The following is a 17,908-nucleotide window of genomic DNA, read 5'->3' as shown; positions in this document are numbered from 1 at the left end:
TTTCCTTGGGAAATGATCCCCTTGCTGGTTTGATCATGATTAAGGGACGGCAAGGTGCCCACTTGTGTGTTAGCAACAAGAGACTCGGTCTAAAGGGGCACATGGGGAAGGGGGCAGCCCAAGGGAAAACATGTATAGGTGTGGGTCCTAAGGAGAACTCCTCAGAAGAGAAGAAGGCAGGCAAGGGACCGGTGTCTGGCTCCAGGTTCCTGGAGGCTCCTTTGAAGGGGTAGTGCTTAAGTTGGACCCGGCGGATGTCAAGAAGGGCCCTGCCAGGAATGGGGAGACCTTGCAGACCTTGGCTCAGGTCTGAAAAGAGCCCCCGGGGCATCCGCAGGGAGAGGGAGAGGAGGGCTGGAGAAGGAAGGGAAGGGGTCAGGTGGAAGGAAGCCAGAAGTTACTAAACTCCATTCCCGGTGACTGGAGAGCCAGTGGGAGGCCTGAAGCCCGGGAGTGATAGGATCCAAGTTCGTTCCTAAAGAGCCTGGTGGTTGCTTTGGGGAACCAGTGGAAAGGGCTGAGAATGAAGCAGAGAGGCCGTTACCACCAGGCAAGAGAAAATGAGGGCGGAGCTGAAACGCTGGCAATGGGGGGGATTCAAGGTACCTGTCCTGGAGGCAGAGGGCAGCCCTGGGTGAGGGATTGAATGGCTGGGAGGCAGAGGAGAAGTGACTTGAATGGACAGCCATGGAGATGGTGGTGTTCTCGTGGTAAGGTCTGGTTCAGCTGGGGCCATGGCCGTGAGAGGTCTGAGATGCCCAGGGGGCCTCCACGAGAAGATGGCACAAAGGCCTGGTGCTCAGAGTCAGTCTGGGTGGGCTGTGCTGGACGGGATGGGAGGGGGTCCCTGCCAACCTTCCCTGACCAGCCTGCGCCCAGGACAAGCACTGTGCCCATCCCTCTGAGCACTGACCTGGTCCTGGGACCACAGGAAGCTTCCTCTTCAGAGGACTTCAGGCTTGGGAGAAATGGAGACCCGAGGCAAGAGGGTTTGAATGTGCACTGGGAACACCCTGCCATCTTTTCCATTCTTGCCCACTCACGGTCCATGGAGCAGTTTACCAGAGCCTGGTTCCCCTCGGACTGCCTGCCCCAGGCTCCCACATGCTGGCGGAGGGGCGCTTAGATTCCAGAGGGCAGGTCCTGCCTTGGTCCCCTGGTGGCTGGACAGGGGCAGGGTGGGCTGACAGGGACAGGAGAGGGCAGGTTTGTGCTTGGAGAATTGCACTTTCTCCATGGTGTTGTTTCCTCCCGTGGGAAGGGCTGAGTCCATGGTCGAAGGATCGGGTTTTCTTCTTCCTGCTTAAAGGCGGGAGAAATTGATAGGGGAATGGCTGAAGCAAGGGCAGTCAGCTCCTACGGGCATCGCCCGCCAGGCAGTACGGCCACAGGGCCTCAACCACCCAGCTGGCCACCCTTTCAGAAGTTGTGGGTTTCCCAGGCTGTGGTAGAGCGGTGGTGGTCACGGTGGTGAGGAGCGCTTCAGGAGGATTCGAGTTGTGTGGGGGAGCCAGGTTCCTCCTTGGCACCAGAGGGGCAGGGGCTGATGGGGGCAAGGAGGGCACTGGAGCCTGGCACCTCCCATGCTCTTCCCTGCCTTCCCATGTGAGATGTGGGGGAGGGGGGTAGCTACACGAGTAAAGAGCTCTGTGAGGTTGAGGCCAGTGATGAGTAAACTTGGATCCATCTTGGCCAGCCTGTTCCCTGTCCCCCAGATGCCCCCTCCTCCCCATCTGGGTGGGCACCACATCCAGCTCCAACCATGGCTGGAAGCCAGCCAAGGAGCCTCTGGGATTGTGGGAGCTGGCAGGAAGGAACTTGTTAAACACCTGTTTACTGCTTGTTTGCCCTGATGCTGATTGCTGGGAAAACCCCTTGAGGTCACAGGGGTGGGGGTGGGGCATGGCTTTCTTTCTCTGAGAACACTGAGAAAAACAGAAGCCAAAATAAAGCCCCTTCCGGAAACATCCCTGACAGCAGAGACAAACAGCCGGCTGGCCTGGTTTAGTCATTAGTGGGCAGCTGCTGCTACTGGGCAGCCAGAGGGGGAGGTGGGCTGATGCACCCAGGCGCACACTGATACCCGAACGCGCTCACATGCACGCCCAGCTGGGACTACGTGTGCACTTGCATAAACACGCACGGGGCTGAACTGAGCCCGGGGCTGGTGGGGAGCAGCAACAGAACAAACCGGGCTGCAGAGGGCTGCCCAGGAGGACAGCCTCCAAAAGCTGCTCAGTGGAGGCTTACAAGGCTCCTGCTGCATCTGCTGGTGCCCCGTGTCAGCAGGCCTAGTGCAGAAGATGCTAAAATACCTCCAAGTGGTCCGGAAAGGCCAACTGGCCACCCCATGTGCCTGGGTCCCAGACTTGGTCCCCACCTCTGCACCTGCCCCATCTCCCCGACCCCCTCAGCACTGTGGGCTGTGCCAGAGGGCAAGCCAGCATTGGCCCCTATGCACCTTGAAAGCTGGGCATGGGCCCTGTGGGGCTGGGTGAGGGGGCCCCAGGGATGTTCCTGTTGCAGCCGCAGCAGCAGCAGCAGGCTTGGTGTCACGGGCCCAGACCGACCTGCTCTCTCTCCCTTTTCCAGCTCTAGAATCGAAGGGCACAGAAACGGTATACAGTGAAATCCGGAAAGCTGACCCTGGTGAGTGATGTGGCCCAGCCTGCCCCGCCTGCGGGCGCCTCCCCCAGAATCAACCAACGGTGGGCCTTGGGAGTGGAGTGGGCAGGGAAGCAGGAGCTGCCGACCTGTCAAGGGGAGGCTGGGGTTCCATCTCCCACCCACACAGTCATCCGATGCTTCTTGAGTGCCCACTGCACGCCAGACAGACAGAGCCTCTCAAGCCTGTGCCCAACAAGAGGGCCCTTTCTCATCCTTCCGGCCAGAACCAAATTGTCCCAGCTCCGCCGAATCGTTCTCTGCCCCCAGAGACACAGCACGACCACCTAGTCCAGCTGCCAGCTGGTGAGCGTGCCCTGGGGCGTGCCCCTTGGACTGGCAAAGGGCTCAGAGAAAGTGCCTGGCTCTGAAGACACAGCTTCAGCCTTTCCAATAGGACATTGCCTTGGGATCAAGGGGTTGTTGTACAATGTTGCTCCCATTTCCTATTCATTTCTGCCCACACCCCACTTTCGTTCCCATCATGCCACGCTTCCTTGGTGATGAGCTGCCCCGGGGAACTGACCACCGTGCCCAGGCAGACGTGGAACTAACCAGCGGTGCTCCCAGCGATTTCGTCTTGTAGAATGAGTGCATTCACATCTGTTGAGATGGAATCCACAAAGACGACTTATCCAAACGGCGCCATGGCTGTGTGACTGTCTTAATACAGGGGCCTCCGTCCCGTGGATTCTTGGGAAGGGATCATTACAATGGGCTTGGAGGCTTCCAAGACTCTGGCCGCTGGACCTGCAGCAGCTGCAGTTTTCAGGCCCCAGCCCAGATCCCCAGGACCAGAATCTGAACTCTCTCAAGCCCCCAGGAGTTTCTGATTCCTGCGACTGCTAGACAAAGGTTGGCTGTTCAAAACCCATGGAGCAGCTTCGTAGAAGAAAGACCTTTCCGTGTGTTTCCCTTCCGTTGCTACATGTGCTCCTGTTCTCTAGGCCAGGAGAGTCCCTTTCTCCTGTGTCGTGGGACCTGGCACGGACGGAGCACTCTCTGTGCCTGCCTCCGTTGGCAGGGCTTCACATTTTTCATTTCACCCCCCAAACAACCTTCAGGTGGACCTCCGTCACTTCTGCTTGGCAGGTGGGAACACGGGCCAGAGGTTAAGTCTCTTGTGCCTATCTGGAGGCGACTTGAAGTGGCCGGGCAGAGATTAGAACCAGGGCTTGAGGCTGCCTGACCAGTCCTTACGGGTCTTCTGCGTGAGTCCTTACACTGCCTCTGTTGATGTTGCCCATCTCGCTGGTGCTCTTTCCCCACCTAAAAGGTGGCAGCAGGCACCTACACTGCCCATCTCGCTTGCTGTGGGAAATGTTAGCATCAGCTTTATTAGAGACTTCAGCTCTATCTACTTTGGGAGCTAAGAGTGACCCCGTGGTGTGATCAGAGAGGGGTGAGGGGGTTGTCCTGGGCAAGTCACGGAACCTCTGAGGCCCTAGGCTCTTTCTCTGTGACAGGAGCGATGTAGACTAGACTCCAGGCCGATGGTCCTCAGGCTTATTCAAACACACACTGTGGACATCCCGCCCCCTTAGGCCTCCCAGTTCTGATTCTGACCCTCTCAGTGGGGATGAAGGCATTCCTATCAAGCTCTCCTGGAACACGATGCTGCCGGTGTGGGGACCACACTTTGGGAAACCCTGAGCTGGATGCAATTGGCGCTTTTTTTCCGGTTGCTCCTCTCGGGTTACCTGTTTTGCTCTGTGTTTGAAGCAGTGCTATCTCTTACCCTTCAGAAAGCCAATCTTAGGTGGGCGTGTGTATGTGCGCACGTGTGTGCATGCGTGCTTAGGCTGGGGGGGTGGGTGACCGATTCACAAAGGGGTTAGGGGTGTAGCAGAGTTTTGTTCAACCTGTCCTTCTCTATCACTTCACGTCTCAATTTCCCACTACCTCCCGTGGGCAGCACTCCAGGGCGGACTGTTTGGGAAAGTGGCCTCACAGGGTGTGATTCTGGCTCCTGAACCCCATGTGTGACACAAAGGAAACCCTCCCTGAGATAAGCAAAGGGGCACCGGCAGGCCAGCCTCCAAGGAGCAGTTCCAGGGCAGCGCATGCAGAGGGAGACTTGGGTCCTGGAGAGGGTAGGGGGCCTGTCGGATGGGGAGACAGGAGTCCCCAAATGGGAGCTCACAGGCCAGAGTGAGAGAACTGTCTTCAGGAATCTGCGTTCTTGGCATCAATCTGGACACTGTTTTGTTTTCCTCTTATCTGTTAAATGAGGTGGCGGGGGCGGGGGGGCAATGATCTTAAGTTCTCATCCAATCATCACACGGGCCGAGTCGCAATGTCCTTGCATTTGAAAGTGAAAGTCCGTTGTCTGCACCCCAATCACTCCCCAACCACCCCCCTGAACCCGTCTAAGCTGGGCCTTAGAAGCCAGGCACTTCTAAGGGTCCACTCCCTTTTAGCCAATCTGAACCCTCTAAACACCCCTTTGCCCACTTGCCTCCAAGACCCCTCAGGTCTTGTTGCTCCTAAGCCTGCCTGTCGTGAGTCACCTCAGGGCCTGTTTTGTTTCGTTGTTCTCCTGGTTCAGAGTCAGTTGGGTGGCTCTCTCTCTGTACTAGGAAGGAGGCCCTGGGGGCCACAGCAGGTTAAGCCTTTGACTAGTAACTGAAAAAGAGACCGTTCTAACCCGCTCTTCTGAGAGACCCTCAGAAGAAAGACCTGGCGGTCTGCCTCTGCTTCTCCAGAACACGGTTCCACTCTCCAGTCGTGCGTCACCAGGAGTCCAAGTTCACTCAAACCAACTCATTTTTGGCTTTTTGGAGCAGACCCTAGACCAAGCACACAGCTGATGAGTCGATGCCGACTCAGAGTGACCATGTAGGACCGTATAGAATTGCTCCAAAGTGACCCTAGAAGACAGGGTCAACGTCCCTGTGAGTTTCCAAGACTGTAATTCTTTACAAGAATAGAAAGCTCATCTTTCTCCTGGGAGGAAATGGGCGGTTTCAAACTGCTGACCTAGAGTTCGCAGCCCAACACATCCCCACTACGCCACCAGGCTCCTGCTCCATCTGGCTCTCTCAGTTCGACCGGAGTGAGTTTGATTGGGTTTGGGTTTGGATGGAGAAGATGAAACCAGCCCTGGGGAAGCTAGAAAGGGCTGAGGAGGAGCTCTTGCTCTTAGCCACGGAGAACGTACTGTGGGTTTCTGTAAAGTACGTTAGATGTGCAAGTTTTTTGTTTGGTTGGTTGGTTTTTGTATAAGAGAGAGTTTTATATCAAGAAGCAATTATGCATCAATAAAACATCCCAGCTCAGTCCAGATCAAGTCCATGAGTTCAATATTAGCCAGTAAGTCCAATATTCGCCCTTGAATTCCTCTTGAGACTCATGCAACACATACAATGGTGCCAAATGCAGGCGGATCAGGCCAGTGGGTGGATCCAGTGGGGTGATGCATCTCAGTGCTGGCAGGGGTCTCCACGTGGCTCCTCCAGCTCTGAGATTCTAGCATAGCTCCACGTGGCTTGTGAGCAGGAATGTTTCACAGTTAGATATGCAAGTTTTGCCTTTGGGAACATTTTTATTTCGTTTTAAAAATAATTTACTTAAAGTTTAGAAAATAAGGATGGCAACATATAGACAAATGTGCTTCATATAATTGATGATGTATGGATTGTTATAAGAGCTGTAAGAGCCCCCAATAAAATGATCTTTTTAAAAAAATAATTTACTTGAAGATTTGCAAACCTCAGCCGGCAATAGTAGGCCTGCTAACAAATGAGTCAGGATGATGTGATTTACTAGAAATGGCAAGGTTTTCCTGTTGTTTTGTTGTTGGTGTTGCTGATTTTTAGCAATCTCACTGACGTACAGTTCACATATACACTTCAATAGTTCATTCACATTCATAAGAGTTGTACAACCTTCACTACAGTCAGTCAATTCCAGTATATTTCTTCTTCCTGGGCCTTGTGACTGTTAGTTCTTCAATTCCTGCCAGTCCCCCGCTCTGTCGGATCCGTTTCAATCTATTGATCCAGCAGTTGTCTCTGGGCTTCCTGTACAGAAAAGCATACAAAGATCAAAACAGTGTACAAACAAATGGCCCAACAACAATGACTATGAAGCTAAGAGAAACCTCCATCAATAACAAAGCAGAAAATATTAAAAACTGAGCAATGCTATGTTGGGTCGGGAGGGGGATCCCTGACAAGGGGTCACACTTTGGCCTGACTGCATCCCCCTGCGATGTCACTCCATCTGGTACAAGGCCTTTCCCGTCCTTGCTGGTTTGCTCACTTTGGGCACCTCTTCTATAACTACGGGGAGGCGGTACCACAGATGAGCCTTGAAAACATGATGCTAAGCCAGAACGAAGCCAGACCAATAAAAACACACGTATGGTGTGACTCCATGAGGCTGGTAAAATCCATAACAAGCCAGCCACAGAGATAGAGAGGGGATTAGTGGTCGCCACCGGCTTTGGAGGTGATTGGGGGAGATGGTGGCTGCCCATGAAGGGACTTGGCCCGGTCTTTTGGCCCAGGTCTCTTGCACTGCAGGTGAGAATTCAGAACGCCAGGAGTGGCCACCTGGGGAGACATCTTGAGCACATCCACCTGAAGAGATCCTGGGAGGAGGCACTTATCCCATGACTGTGAGCTCGGTCGAGCCACCTTCCTCAGTGAGTGTCTGCTCCCTTGCCTGGTCTCTCCTGGCCGTCCACCCTCTGATTTCTCTTTGTCCAGGCTGCCAGGGGTGTTTTCTTAAAGGGACAGAAACTCTGGTTCACGCTCTGCCACACCCTGCCCCCAAATATGCCAGGAGCGGCTGGCCTGAGGGCAGCAATGACCAGAAGTGGTCATCAAGAAAGAGCCCGAGGACAGGAGTGACAGGTTGGGGGGGGGGGGGAGAAGCAGCACACTGAAGGGTCACTCCCCACCCATCCTGCAAGGCCCCCAGGTGGCTTCTCCCACTTCAAAGCACAGCCTGGTAAAACTTACCCTGCGAAACCATTGGGTGCAACCCATTAGAGTCTATCTGTATGGTGGCTGCTCCGGTACCAAGCACTACCAATGCGTGTCTGGTTGTTGATCCACATGTGTAAAGACGTGGTCTCGGCCTGATTGGTCGACATCGTTGAACTCTTGTTATTTCATAATCAAGTTACTTTAGGAGGCACTGCCTGGAGACAGCTTCCTCTTCTATCTGACACGCCCCCCTTCCCCCGCTGGCCCTTTGGGGGAGGGTGGGGGTGGAAATTTACCCAACGGTTTGCCTAGGTGGCCAGCTGATTCATCATTTGGCCCACAGCGCCTGAGTCCGGGCCAGCCAGGGCCGAAGTGGGGCCCCTTAGGAGGCGCTGGCCCTGTTCCCGCTGGAGGGCAGACACAATGGGGCTGTGATAAGACAGGGGACTCGTGAAACAGGACACGTGAAATCAGACTGAGAAACGGCAAGGGTGGTGACTCCTGTGTCCCCACAACTTAGCAAAATCCAGAAGGGACGAGTTTGTGTTTGGGCCGCTGGTGTAGACTGAGGCTCCGGGAAGTCTGTGTCCATCGACGGCCATCTAAGGTATCGGGTTCCATCTCGGCCATTGACCATCGATCCTAATGGGGAGACTGGAGGCCTCTTGTCTGAAAAGGCAAATGAGCCCCTTCTCTTCCTCCTCTCGGGCAGCTCACCGCTTACCCTCCAGGCCTGACTTTCTGTTCTCATCAACCTATCTCACCCCCACGCTCATCTTCCTACATTGTTGCCAGGTTCTGGCTCATAGTGTCCCTGGGTACCACAGACTGAAACCCTGCCCAGACCTGGGCCGTCCTCCGCAATTGTTCCGCGTCACCGTTGCCACTGCTGTGTCACTCCCTCTTGGCAAGGGCCTTGGTCCTTTTCCCATCAGGCCCCTCCCCTGTCCCGCGCGCACGCCCAAGAGAGGATGGCATGGATCATCCGGAGGAGATCCCTCGGGAAAGGGGGCTGATGGCCACCCCTGTCCCCAGAGCATTGGGAAACAGTGACAGCTTCGGCTCCAGCAACACCTAGTTTGGTTTATCCTGTTGCTAAGGTTGAGAACACGCATGGCAACCAGTCTCCACCCACAGCTCAATAACCCTGCTCCCCTGCTTCAGGCTGCCCGATCCTTCCTGGCTTCCTTTCCCTGAGTTTGTCTCCCCCCACTGTTAACACTGAGGCTTGGCCCCATAAGGTCCCTACCTGCTCTGTGGGGTGGCTGTGGTCAGCCTGCCCCATAGAGACGGTTCGTGCTCCAGGCCAGCCTTTTCACACCAGCTCAGCACAGCTACTGTTTGATTTTAACAAGATCGCAGGGGAGGCTCTCGGTTTAACGGGTAATGATGATGTGCGGGCAAAGAACCTCTATTTTTGAAGTAAGGAAATGGTTAAATAAACAGCAGCTCATCCGCTTGACAATTGTCATGGGCCCACTAACGGTGCCGGCTGAGAGGATGCCTGAAAACACTTGTAAAAATCGTCACATGTGAAAGAGAAGAGAATGTAAATTACTTATACCGGCTAATTGTTAAAACACACACACGAACGACTAGGCCAGAAATGGTTTTCATCTTTTTGCTTTTGGGAGTTTCCCATTAAAAATAAAAAAGCTACGAGTTTTTAAATCCAGTCCACAATGCCCAGTGAGTTTGAGAAGATTTTGAGTGCCCGTGATGTGGCGTCACAAAGTCCCGGAGCCAATCTCCGCCAGGGAGCCACAGCTTCCTGGGGCGGGACCTGAACTAGGGGCTCTGGAGCTTCACTGAGCCTTTGCAGCCCCACCCCCACCGTGCCCCCCTGCCCCCCACCCTGCAGCCTCTGAGACAGGAAAGGGTGCCCAGCCTACAGGCTAGTCTTTGCTCAAGGCCCTCTTATCCTTTGTTTTGCAGATTTCAAGGAAAATAGATACTCTGTAAGTGTTTATGTCATAAACACTGCCTTAAACAGAGTCTCTCCCAAGCTCACCAGGCCCAGAGGTAGCCCTGGTCTCTTCCAGACCTGGAGCCTCCAGTGGCTGACCAGCCTGGGTGCGGGGATGTCTGGGTCTCCAGACTGGGCAGGTTTTCTCAGACCCTCTCTCGCCTCCTCCTCTCATTGGTCAGCTCAGCCCATACACAACCCTGGGAGCCCTGGAAATACCCCTCTCAGACTGGGACTCTGGGTACAAATAGGCCACGTGTCACATGCTTCCCAGCACAGGGTCTAGGCTTTGAGAATGAGGCAGGCTAGGAGCGGGGGTCTGCCTGGCTGAGTCGTCCACCCAGCAGCTCTTTTCAACTCAAGGGTCCCACATGGAGCCCCATCTCACACCAGGTGCCCTGTTAGATGGGGCCCGGTTTTCTCCCCTATCGTTATCCTCTAGGGCAGTGGGTCTCCACCTTCCTCATGCCGCCACCCTTTCATTCAGTTCCTCATGTGGTGGTGGCCCCCAACCATAACATTATTTTCATTGCAACTTCATCACTGTCATTTTGCTACTGTTAGGAATCGGGCGACCCCTGTGAAAGGGTCGTTCGACCCCAAAGGAGTCGTGACCCACAGGTTGCGGACCACTGCTCTATGGGGATCATGAAACACCCTCACCTGATTTTGCCAGGATTCACTGAGAGCCTAGCCTACACCTGGAAAGTGCCTGGGCCCCAGGAGGCACCGTCTAATGAGGAAGTCAGAACCCTGCCACTGATTGTAAAGAAGGGGGATAGTACCCTATCCAGTGGCATGACCATAGGGGCCACCTGGTCAGAGACCTCCACCAAGCACCAGTCACTTGAATAGGCCATGCATGCTGGGTTGGGCAACAGCAGCCTGCTGGGCAGATGGGCAGAAGCAAAGGTCTGGAGTGGGAGGTGGGGGGAGCAGTTGGAGTGGAAGAGCGCATGATGGGTGCAGGTGAGAAGTGATGGGGCCAGGGCTCGAACCTGCAGGGCCTCAAATGCTACCTCCAGAGGCTTCATTTTGTGGGGTGCCGTGCACTTCGGGAGCGGTTACTTGGAGCTGGAGACACAGGTCCACGTGAAAATGCCTGGCTCTAAACGAATGTCGCAAAGACCTCTCTCTTCTCTCGTTCTCCCCACTCCCGCGTTTGCTGTGTGCGCTTCCCCCGAAATGCAGGAGTTAGTTGAGCAGCTATTACCTGAAGAAGTGAGGGATTGGCTGCTGTGCGTCTCCCTGAGGGGCTGGACGCACCTTCCTGCAGGCTTTCTCTAGTCCTTCCACGAGGTCTTGGGGTCTTGTTTCCCCCGAGCCGGAATTCTTGTAAGGCAGGGTCCGTTATGCCTTCGCTGAAGAGGAAGCCAAGGAAATTCTTTTATGAAAGGAAGGGGCCAACTTTAAAAAGGGAGAGGGGGGATGGAATGCGTGTCTTTCTCTAGTCCCAGAAGGACTGGTAGCCCAAGTCATAGGTGGGGAAACTGAGGCCCAGCAGCGTTTGCTCAGGGTCATCTGGCCAGTTTGCAGACGAGCCAGGACTAGACCCGGGTCTCCAGGGAGCAATGCCTCCTCCCTAGCAATCCTGGAACGCGGCCTGGGCAGGGTGGGGCTCAGTGGGAAATGTGTCCTCCTTTAACCAGCGCGGCTGTGTCTGCCCAGGGCCGACCTGCTGCCAACGGCAGCGAGCACCCTGCAGGACCGGCCTGTGTACTTTGTCTCCCATCCAGAGGGGCTTCGAGCTCCCTGCCAGACAGAAGTTTCCCTTTTCCCAGGAGCAGGCTGGGGAGCCAGCAGTCTGCTCCTGGGCCACGGCTCCTCACCCTGTCCTCCCCCCCACCCCCCGAAGTCAAGTCGTGTGGCGGGGAGCAGGGGCTCCCAGCCGGTAGGAGGGGGTTTGGGACCCTTGAAGGGAATGGATTTTGTTTATCCAAGAAGCAGGTATAGCTTCCCTCATTATCAGCTACTGAGGGTCCGGAGAAAATTAATTGAATTGCGTTGCAGGGAAATGGGAGCGGACTTCCTTCCTGAAAGCAAACCTGGCAATCAGTCCCGGTTGTTTAACGGCCGTTACTTGCGAAAACATATCGAAGGAAATAGCTTAACAATGAGACAGCCCCTTAGCCAAATACTAATTTGGTTTTGTTTGACTGGCTTCAATGGTACACTCTGATTTCATTTTTTCCCCTGCCGTGGCCACCCTGTTTATAAATGGTCTTTGCCGCCAACGCAGACAGATAACGTGAACAGGATCAGGCTGTACTGAGAGGGGAGAATCTGGCCCTGTGGGGGGGCTCGGAGCAAACCCTGCTTTCTTCCCCCTTACCGCCCGCCTCCCTCTTCCCTCCTGGCCAGCAGCAGGTAGTTGGCTGCTGTGGGGGACAGCCCAGGACTTGGGGTTCACTCTGCAGCCACCTCTTGTCTTTGTGACAAATAACATCAGTAGCAACAAGCACGGCTAGTGCTGTCTGATAGGGTGTCTTAAGGCTTGAATGAGACCGGCAAGCTACAATCCTGAGGCAGCAGTTTCCATCCGAGTATTCCGATTCACGGCGACCCCTGTGTCCACAGGGGTTTCCAGGGCTGATGTTTCGGAAGTAGATCACCAGGTCTTTCTTCCGAGGCACTTCAACAGCCAACCTTTTGGTTCTCGGCGGTGTGTGCTGACCATCAGTTGCCCCAACTGGGGGAGACCGCCACGTCAGAAGCTAGTTGATTGCCTCGTGTGGAGCCAGCGGTTTTGGACTGGCCGGTGGAGGTTCTACCGGCCCCTACTGAAAGTTGCCTTTCTACCTCAGCTAGGACGGAACCAACATCGAGAGCATCTATGCTCACTGCCCAGGTGATTCCGTCATGAGCGTCTAAGAATGGAGAGCTAGAGGGCCCTGGTGGTACCGTGGCTAAAGCGCTCAGCCCTCAACTAAAGGGTCTGTGCTTGGCGCTGCCAGGGAAAGAGGTGGCGGGCTGCTTCTGTGACAGTCACCACCTGGGGAATCCAGGGACAGCCCTGCTCTGCCCTGTCTGGAGTGGGCCCAGCAGCAGAGGGCCTGAGGTTTGTGTGTGTAAGGCAGTGGTTCTCAACCTGCCTCATGCGGGGACCCTTTCATACAGTTCCTCATGTGGTGGTGACCTCACCCGCCCCCCAACCATAACATTATTTTTGTTGTGTCGCTTCACAGCCTTTGGGCCAAGATCAAGTGTAGTAACATTATTTTCATTGCTACTTCATCATTGTCCCTTTGCTACTGTTATGTCTGATATGCAGGATGTATTAGGGGACCCCTGTGAAAGGGTCGTTCGACCCCCAAAGGGGTTGCGACCCACAGGTTGAGAACCACTGGTGTAAGTGGCGATCTCTAAGGGACTGCAGGCAAAATGGCCTCTGGGGTGTCCAGAAGCACACAGCGCCCCAGCCGCCCCAGCCCCGGCTTCCCCTACAATAGGCGAGTGGAAGTGTCTGCTAAGGGCCTCAGTCTGGACCTTGGAGTCACGTCTCCTCCCTCCAGGGGCAACGGAGGAAGTAAAAGGGCAAAGCTTCCTTGCTGGGCTGGCAGTCTGCCAGTCCCTGCACCAGCATGGCTCTCTAGGCCGCTGCTGGGTCTCTCTAGACAGAGGAGCCTCCTGGGACCTCTCTGCTCTGCATCCTGTTCAGACCCAAGCCCTCAGGAAGCTAGTCTGTCTGTCCCCGTGTTCCTGAGGCCCTGGCTGATCCCTCATTTGGACAAGCTGCAGGGACACTGAGAGTGGCCCAAGGAGGGTCCAGAGAAGTGAGCTGAGAAACTGCCTGTTCTTCTGGGCTCCCTGTTGCCCAGCAATGCCCAACCCCATCACCCTCACCCCCACCCTCCTCCCTAGGCAGTCTGTTCCAGTACCTTCCCTCCTCTGCCTTTGATCCTCTCTTCCCATCCTCCAGGTTTATCAAAATCCACCGGACTTTTGGGATCTGACACCAAAGACTTGTCCCCAAAGTTCTCTGACTCCCTGGCCACCTGGTCCAGAGTCCCCTGGTCCCCTCTCAATCCTTCCTGTGGTCTCTCAGAATCTCTTCCACCTTCTACCTCACTCTAGAGTTGCTCAGCAATGGAGGGGATATCACCTTCTCAGGGGCGGGGCTGTTGGTTTGCAGAGAACACAGGGCCAGGTCGGTGGGCGCCCAGTCACCCACTCAATGCAGGTAGAGACCTTCTAAGGCGGCATGTGCAATGACCGCGTCTCGCCGCGAGCTTTATCGCTCCGCTTTCCTCCAGCGGGAGATGAATCACCATCCCCAAAAGAAGGGCTTGTGAGCTGCCCTGGAGGCAGCCCCTGACTCATGGTGACCCCCCAGAGTGAGACACGCGGGACCTCTGTCATCTCCATCAGGAGGGTTTCACTGGCTGAGCCTCTCTTCCTAGTCCCTCCTAGTCTGGAAGCTCCCCTGGAATCTGATCAGCATTGTAAGCAACACACAAGCACCCCTCCCAACAGCAGGGGCTGAGTGTGAGGTGCGCTGGTCAGAAAGGAGCGACTCCTGTCTGGAGGCGAGGATTCTACCACAGAACCGCCACCGCGTAGTTCTGACTTGGTGGTGCTAGTTGCTGTTGAGTTGGCTCCGACCCTTGGGGACCTTAAGGATCATTATGTGCCTGAGGGAGCCGCCATGCCATGCCAGAGGGTGGGGGAGGTGGGGCAAGGAATGCTTTGGCGTTTCCTCCAGGCATGCAGTCTGCAATCTTAGGAGCACTCTGGTGACATCCTGGGTTATGTGTTGGGCTGCTAACCACAAGATCACCAGTTCAAAACCACCAGCTGCTCCATGGGAGAAAGATGAGACGCTCCCAACTCCTATAAAGAGTTACAGTCTCCAGAGGAGCCAGGACAGATAAACCCGTCAGGAACAGTGATGAGAGCAGTGATACCATAAGGGGAAGGGGAAGATGGGAACCAATTACAATGTCTGACGTATAACACCCACCCACCTCCCCAGGGGGACGAAGAACAGAAACATGGGTGAAAGGAGACAGCAGGTGGTGTAAGATAATGATAATTGATCATTTATCAAGGGACCACAAGAGTGGGGAGAGTAGGGAAAAAAGGGGAGCTGATCCAAGGACTTAAGTAGAAAGAAAGAAAATGTCTTGAGAATGACGATGGCAACAAATGTACAAATGTGCTTGACACGATGGGTGGACGGATGGATTGTGCTAAGAGTTGTATGCGCCCCCAATAAAATGACTTTTTTAAAACAAAGAAAATGATGGCAGCATTTGTACAAATGTGCTTGATACAATTGAAGCATGGATTGCTATAAGAGCTGTAAGAGCCCCCACCCCAAATAAAATGATTTTTTTTTTTTTTTACAAAAGAGTGACAGTCTTGGAAACTGGCAAGAGCAGTTCTAGCCTGCCCTGTAGGGTCGCTCTGAGTCGGCACCGACTCCCAGTAGTGCCTTTGGTTAGTTTGGCCTGCGGTTTTGCATGTCGTCCCACCAAGGGACAGTTCCATCCAAAAGCCGTGGCCATAACACGTCTCCTCTGTCGTTGATACAGAGAACGGAAAGCTCCCTTGATGGTACTTAAGGACAGGCGGCCCAGGCCACCCATGGGAGGACATCCACATGCCGAGAGAGCAGGCGATTCATGGATTCTAAGAGCTCTGTACACTGGTTTGTACACCTGCCCTACTCCCACCGAACCAAGCCACCAGCCTTTACATCCGTCCTACTGCATCTGTGTTGTGTATGAAGAGATCTGGAGGGGCTGCTGACTTCCCATCCGGACCACCTGCCACCAAGTGGAGCCTCACTTTGCAGCCCAAGGAGGTTCAGGGTAAACAGACCATGGGAATGTACCTTGAAACTTGAATATTTTGTCTTGTGCTGAGATAAAGACCTCTTCTGAGCGCCCCCGTCACGTCTAGCAAGTGGCCTGGTTGAGGGGAAGCTTCTCTCTTTTCCTCGGGTCCTCTATACCTTGGTCTGTCCGAGGTCAGGGGCCCCGTCCATGGCACCCTGACCCTATTCAAAGATACATCGGGGCTCAGACAGCTGCAACTTGCTCACTCACCAACCATGGCAAAGCCAGCTCGGAGCACCTCCTGGGGATCGAGGTCCGTGCCGGGCAGTGCGCAGAAGCGAGGATGATGTTGGACCAAGCAGATGTCCCTCGGCTGCCTCTCTCTACCCTCTTCTTTCGGTCCCTCTGTCTTGCGGGGGGCTGAAAAGCAGGCGGTGGTTGCCTCCCGCAAACCTACTTTTAATAGAAATATGTATTGTTCTTACTAATATTTTTATTATTATTATTTATTCCTTGCTATGGGAATGCTCTCTCTCTTGAAGTCCTGAGATGTTTCCTCCGGGGTGGGTGACGGCGGTGTGAGTGGGGAAAGGGCGCAGCCGCCCCTCGGCCGTGAAGTGTCCCCCATGAACACACCTAACCAATGCTACTTTCCCTGCTCACCTCAGCGGCCCGGCAGCAGGGACCCTGTGGGGGCTTGTATTAAATAAATCTGATCTTTTACTCTTCCCAGGTCTCTGAAATGTCATCTGAGAGGCCAGTGCAAATCAGAATACCTGGGACTCTCCAAGGCACCAGCCTGAGGCCCAGAGGCCCTTTGCGCCTCAAACGCTGTTCATTAAAATCCATTGTGGTCTGACACGAGTGTTCACGTCCCAGTGTCCCTGACAGCTAGGTTGTCAGTGTTAGCAAGGAAAGGAAAGAAATAGGATGTCAGTTGTCCGGTGTGTTCGTCCAGGTAGATTAGAGAAATCCATGGACACATATGTGTATAAGAGAGATTTATACAAAGGGTAATTGTGCATTAAGAAAGCATCCCAGCCCAGTGCAGTCTAAGTCTGTGTGTCCGTATGTCCATGAGTCCGATATTAGCCCATATGTCAGATACCAATCCATAAAGCCCTCTTCAGACTCATGAAACACATGCAAGGACGCCCAGTGCAGGACGATCACAGGCCAGTGGGCAGAAAGTCTTTGGATTCAGTGGCGGTGGAAGCATCTCAGCGCTGGCAGGGCTCTCCACATGGTTTCTCCAGCTCCGAGGCATGGGCTCTATCAGCGTAGCGCCATGTCTTGTCAGTAGAGCGTCTCAGGGAGCGAGCAGAGAGAAAGAGTGTCTTCTGCCTCCAGGGAGGAAGACAGGAGTTCCCAGAATCCTCAGGAGAAGACCAGGCCCACACAGAGGCCTCATTGGTATGTCCTGATTGACAGCCTAGACTCTACCTCTTCACTAATGATCCTCTCAAATTGACAACAGGCTATGTAACCACCACATCCAGTTAAATTGGAACGTCAGATTTGTTGCGCGGCTAGTCTCGGTGTGTCTCATGGGCCACCTGGGCCATTCTTCCACTGCCACAAGGATCCGATGTGTGTCTGAAATTCAAATTTCACTGAGAGTCCTATATTGGACCTGGCCACCCCACTGGAAAAGCACCCTCTTTCCCTGTGTTGTCCCCCTCCCCCTCCCACCCTGCTGACCCCAAGCCTTAGGACTCCTCTTCCCACCTCTACCCAGGACCTCCCCAGTACCCCGAGGTTAAAGGCCAGAAGGAGACCTGAGAGTCTGTGCAGTCTCGTCACCCACCCCACTTTCAGCTCTAGAAGCTCCCTGGCCGACTGCAGTGGAAAGAGCCTCGTGGGCGAGTTTCTGTTTCGCCATCTCCAAAAGGAGACCCGGCTTTCTGAGGGGCGCTGGCTTCTCCAGAGACATGGAAAGTTACAGACTCGTCCTCCCCCCCCCCCCACCCTGCAACCTATGTCACAACCATTCACAAAATCGCCCTGCATTTCCAAGTTCTCAAGGCCATGGATGACCTTCAATAATGGCCTTTAAGCCAATGTAGAGTGTGGATGGTCGGGGGAGGGCAGCAGAGGGGGTCCAGGAGTCCTCCATGAACTCTCAGCCACATGTCATCATCCCAGAGGGACCGTGGTCCTGCAAGCTGGGATGGAACTAGGGTTCCTATTCCTTAAAACTCCCAACCTCAACCCCACTGCCATAGGATCCGATCCCAGTCAGGGTCGCTGAGGCTGTGAATTGTTACAGGAGCTGACAGCCTCGTCTTTCTCCTGTGGCGCACTTGATGGGCTTGAACTGCCAGCCTTGTGGTTGCAGCAGTCGGGGGCTCCTGCTTCTCAATAGGTAATCTTAAGACCCTAGTCACCACTGGTGCGAATTTTCAGTTGGCTTTTCCTGGCCAGAATTTGAGGAAGAACCCCCCAGAGAGCCAACTTCTTTAGCAGAGTGGATGGGCTGAATTCTTCCGACATTTGGGAGCCTGGCTTCAGCTGACCTCAGACAAGGTCAGCGGGTTCCCCCTAAGCTCCCAAAGCACCACCTC

The 17,908-nt window shown here is 54.5% G+C and overlaps 1 protein-coding gene across 1 annotated transcript in view; it reads left to right on the top strand.

Annotated features, from left to right (window-relative positions):
• The window catches only part of PECAM1 (platelet and endothelial cell adhesion molecule 1), a 29,599-nt gene extending 26,276 nt beyond the window's left edge, over positions 1-3,323 (top strand). Inside the window, exons 14-15 of the mRNA XM_075559422.1 lie at positions 2,593-2,650; positions 3,130-3,323. Coding sequence (XP_075415537.1) covers positions 2,593-2,650; positions 3,130-3,250 — 179 coding nt within the window. The 3' untranslated portion in view covers positions 3,251-3,323. The remainder of the gene's footprint in view (positions 1-2,592; positions 2,651-3,129) is intronic.
• Positions 3,324-17,908: the final 14,585 nt, after the last annotated feature.

This window comes from Tenrec ecaudatus, chromosome 10, assembly GCF_050624435.1.
Source record: "Tenrec ecaudatus isolate mTenEca1 chromosome 10, mTenEca1.hap1, whole genome shotgun sequence".
Lineage (NCBI taxonomy): Eukaryota > Metazoa > Chordata > Mammalia > Afrosoricida > Tenrecidae > Tenrec > Tenrec ecaudatus.
This window is presented reverse-complemented; position numbering and strand designations above follow the sequence as displayed.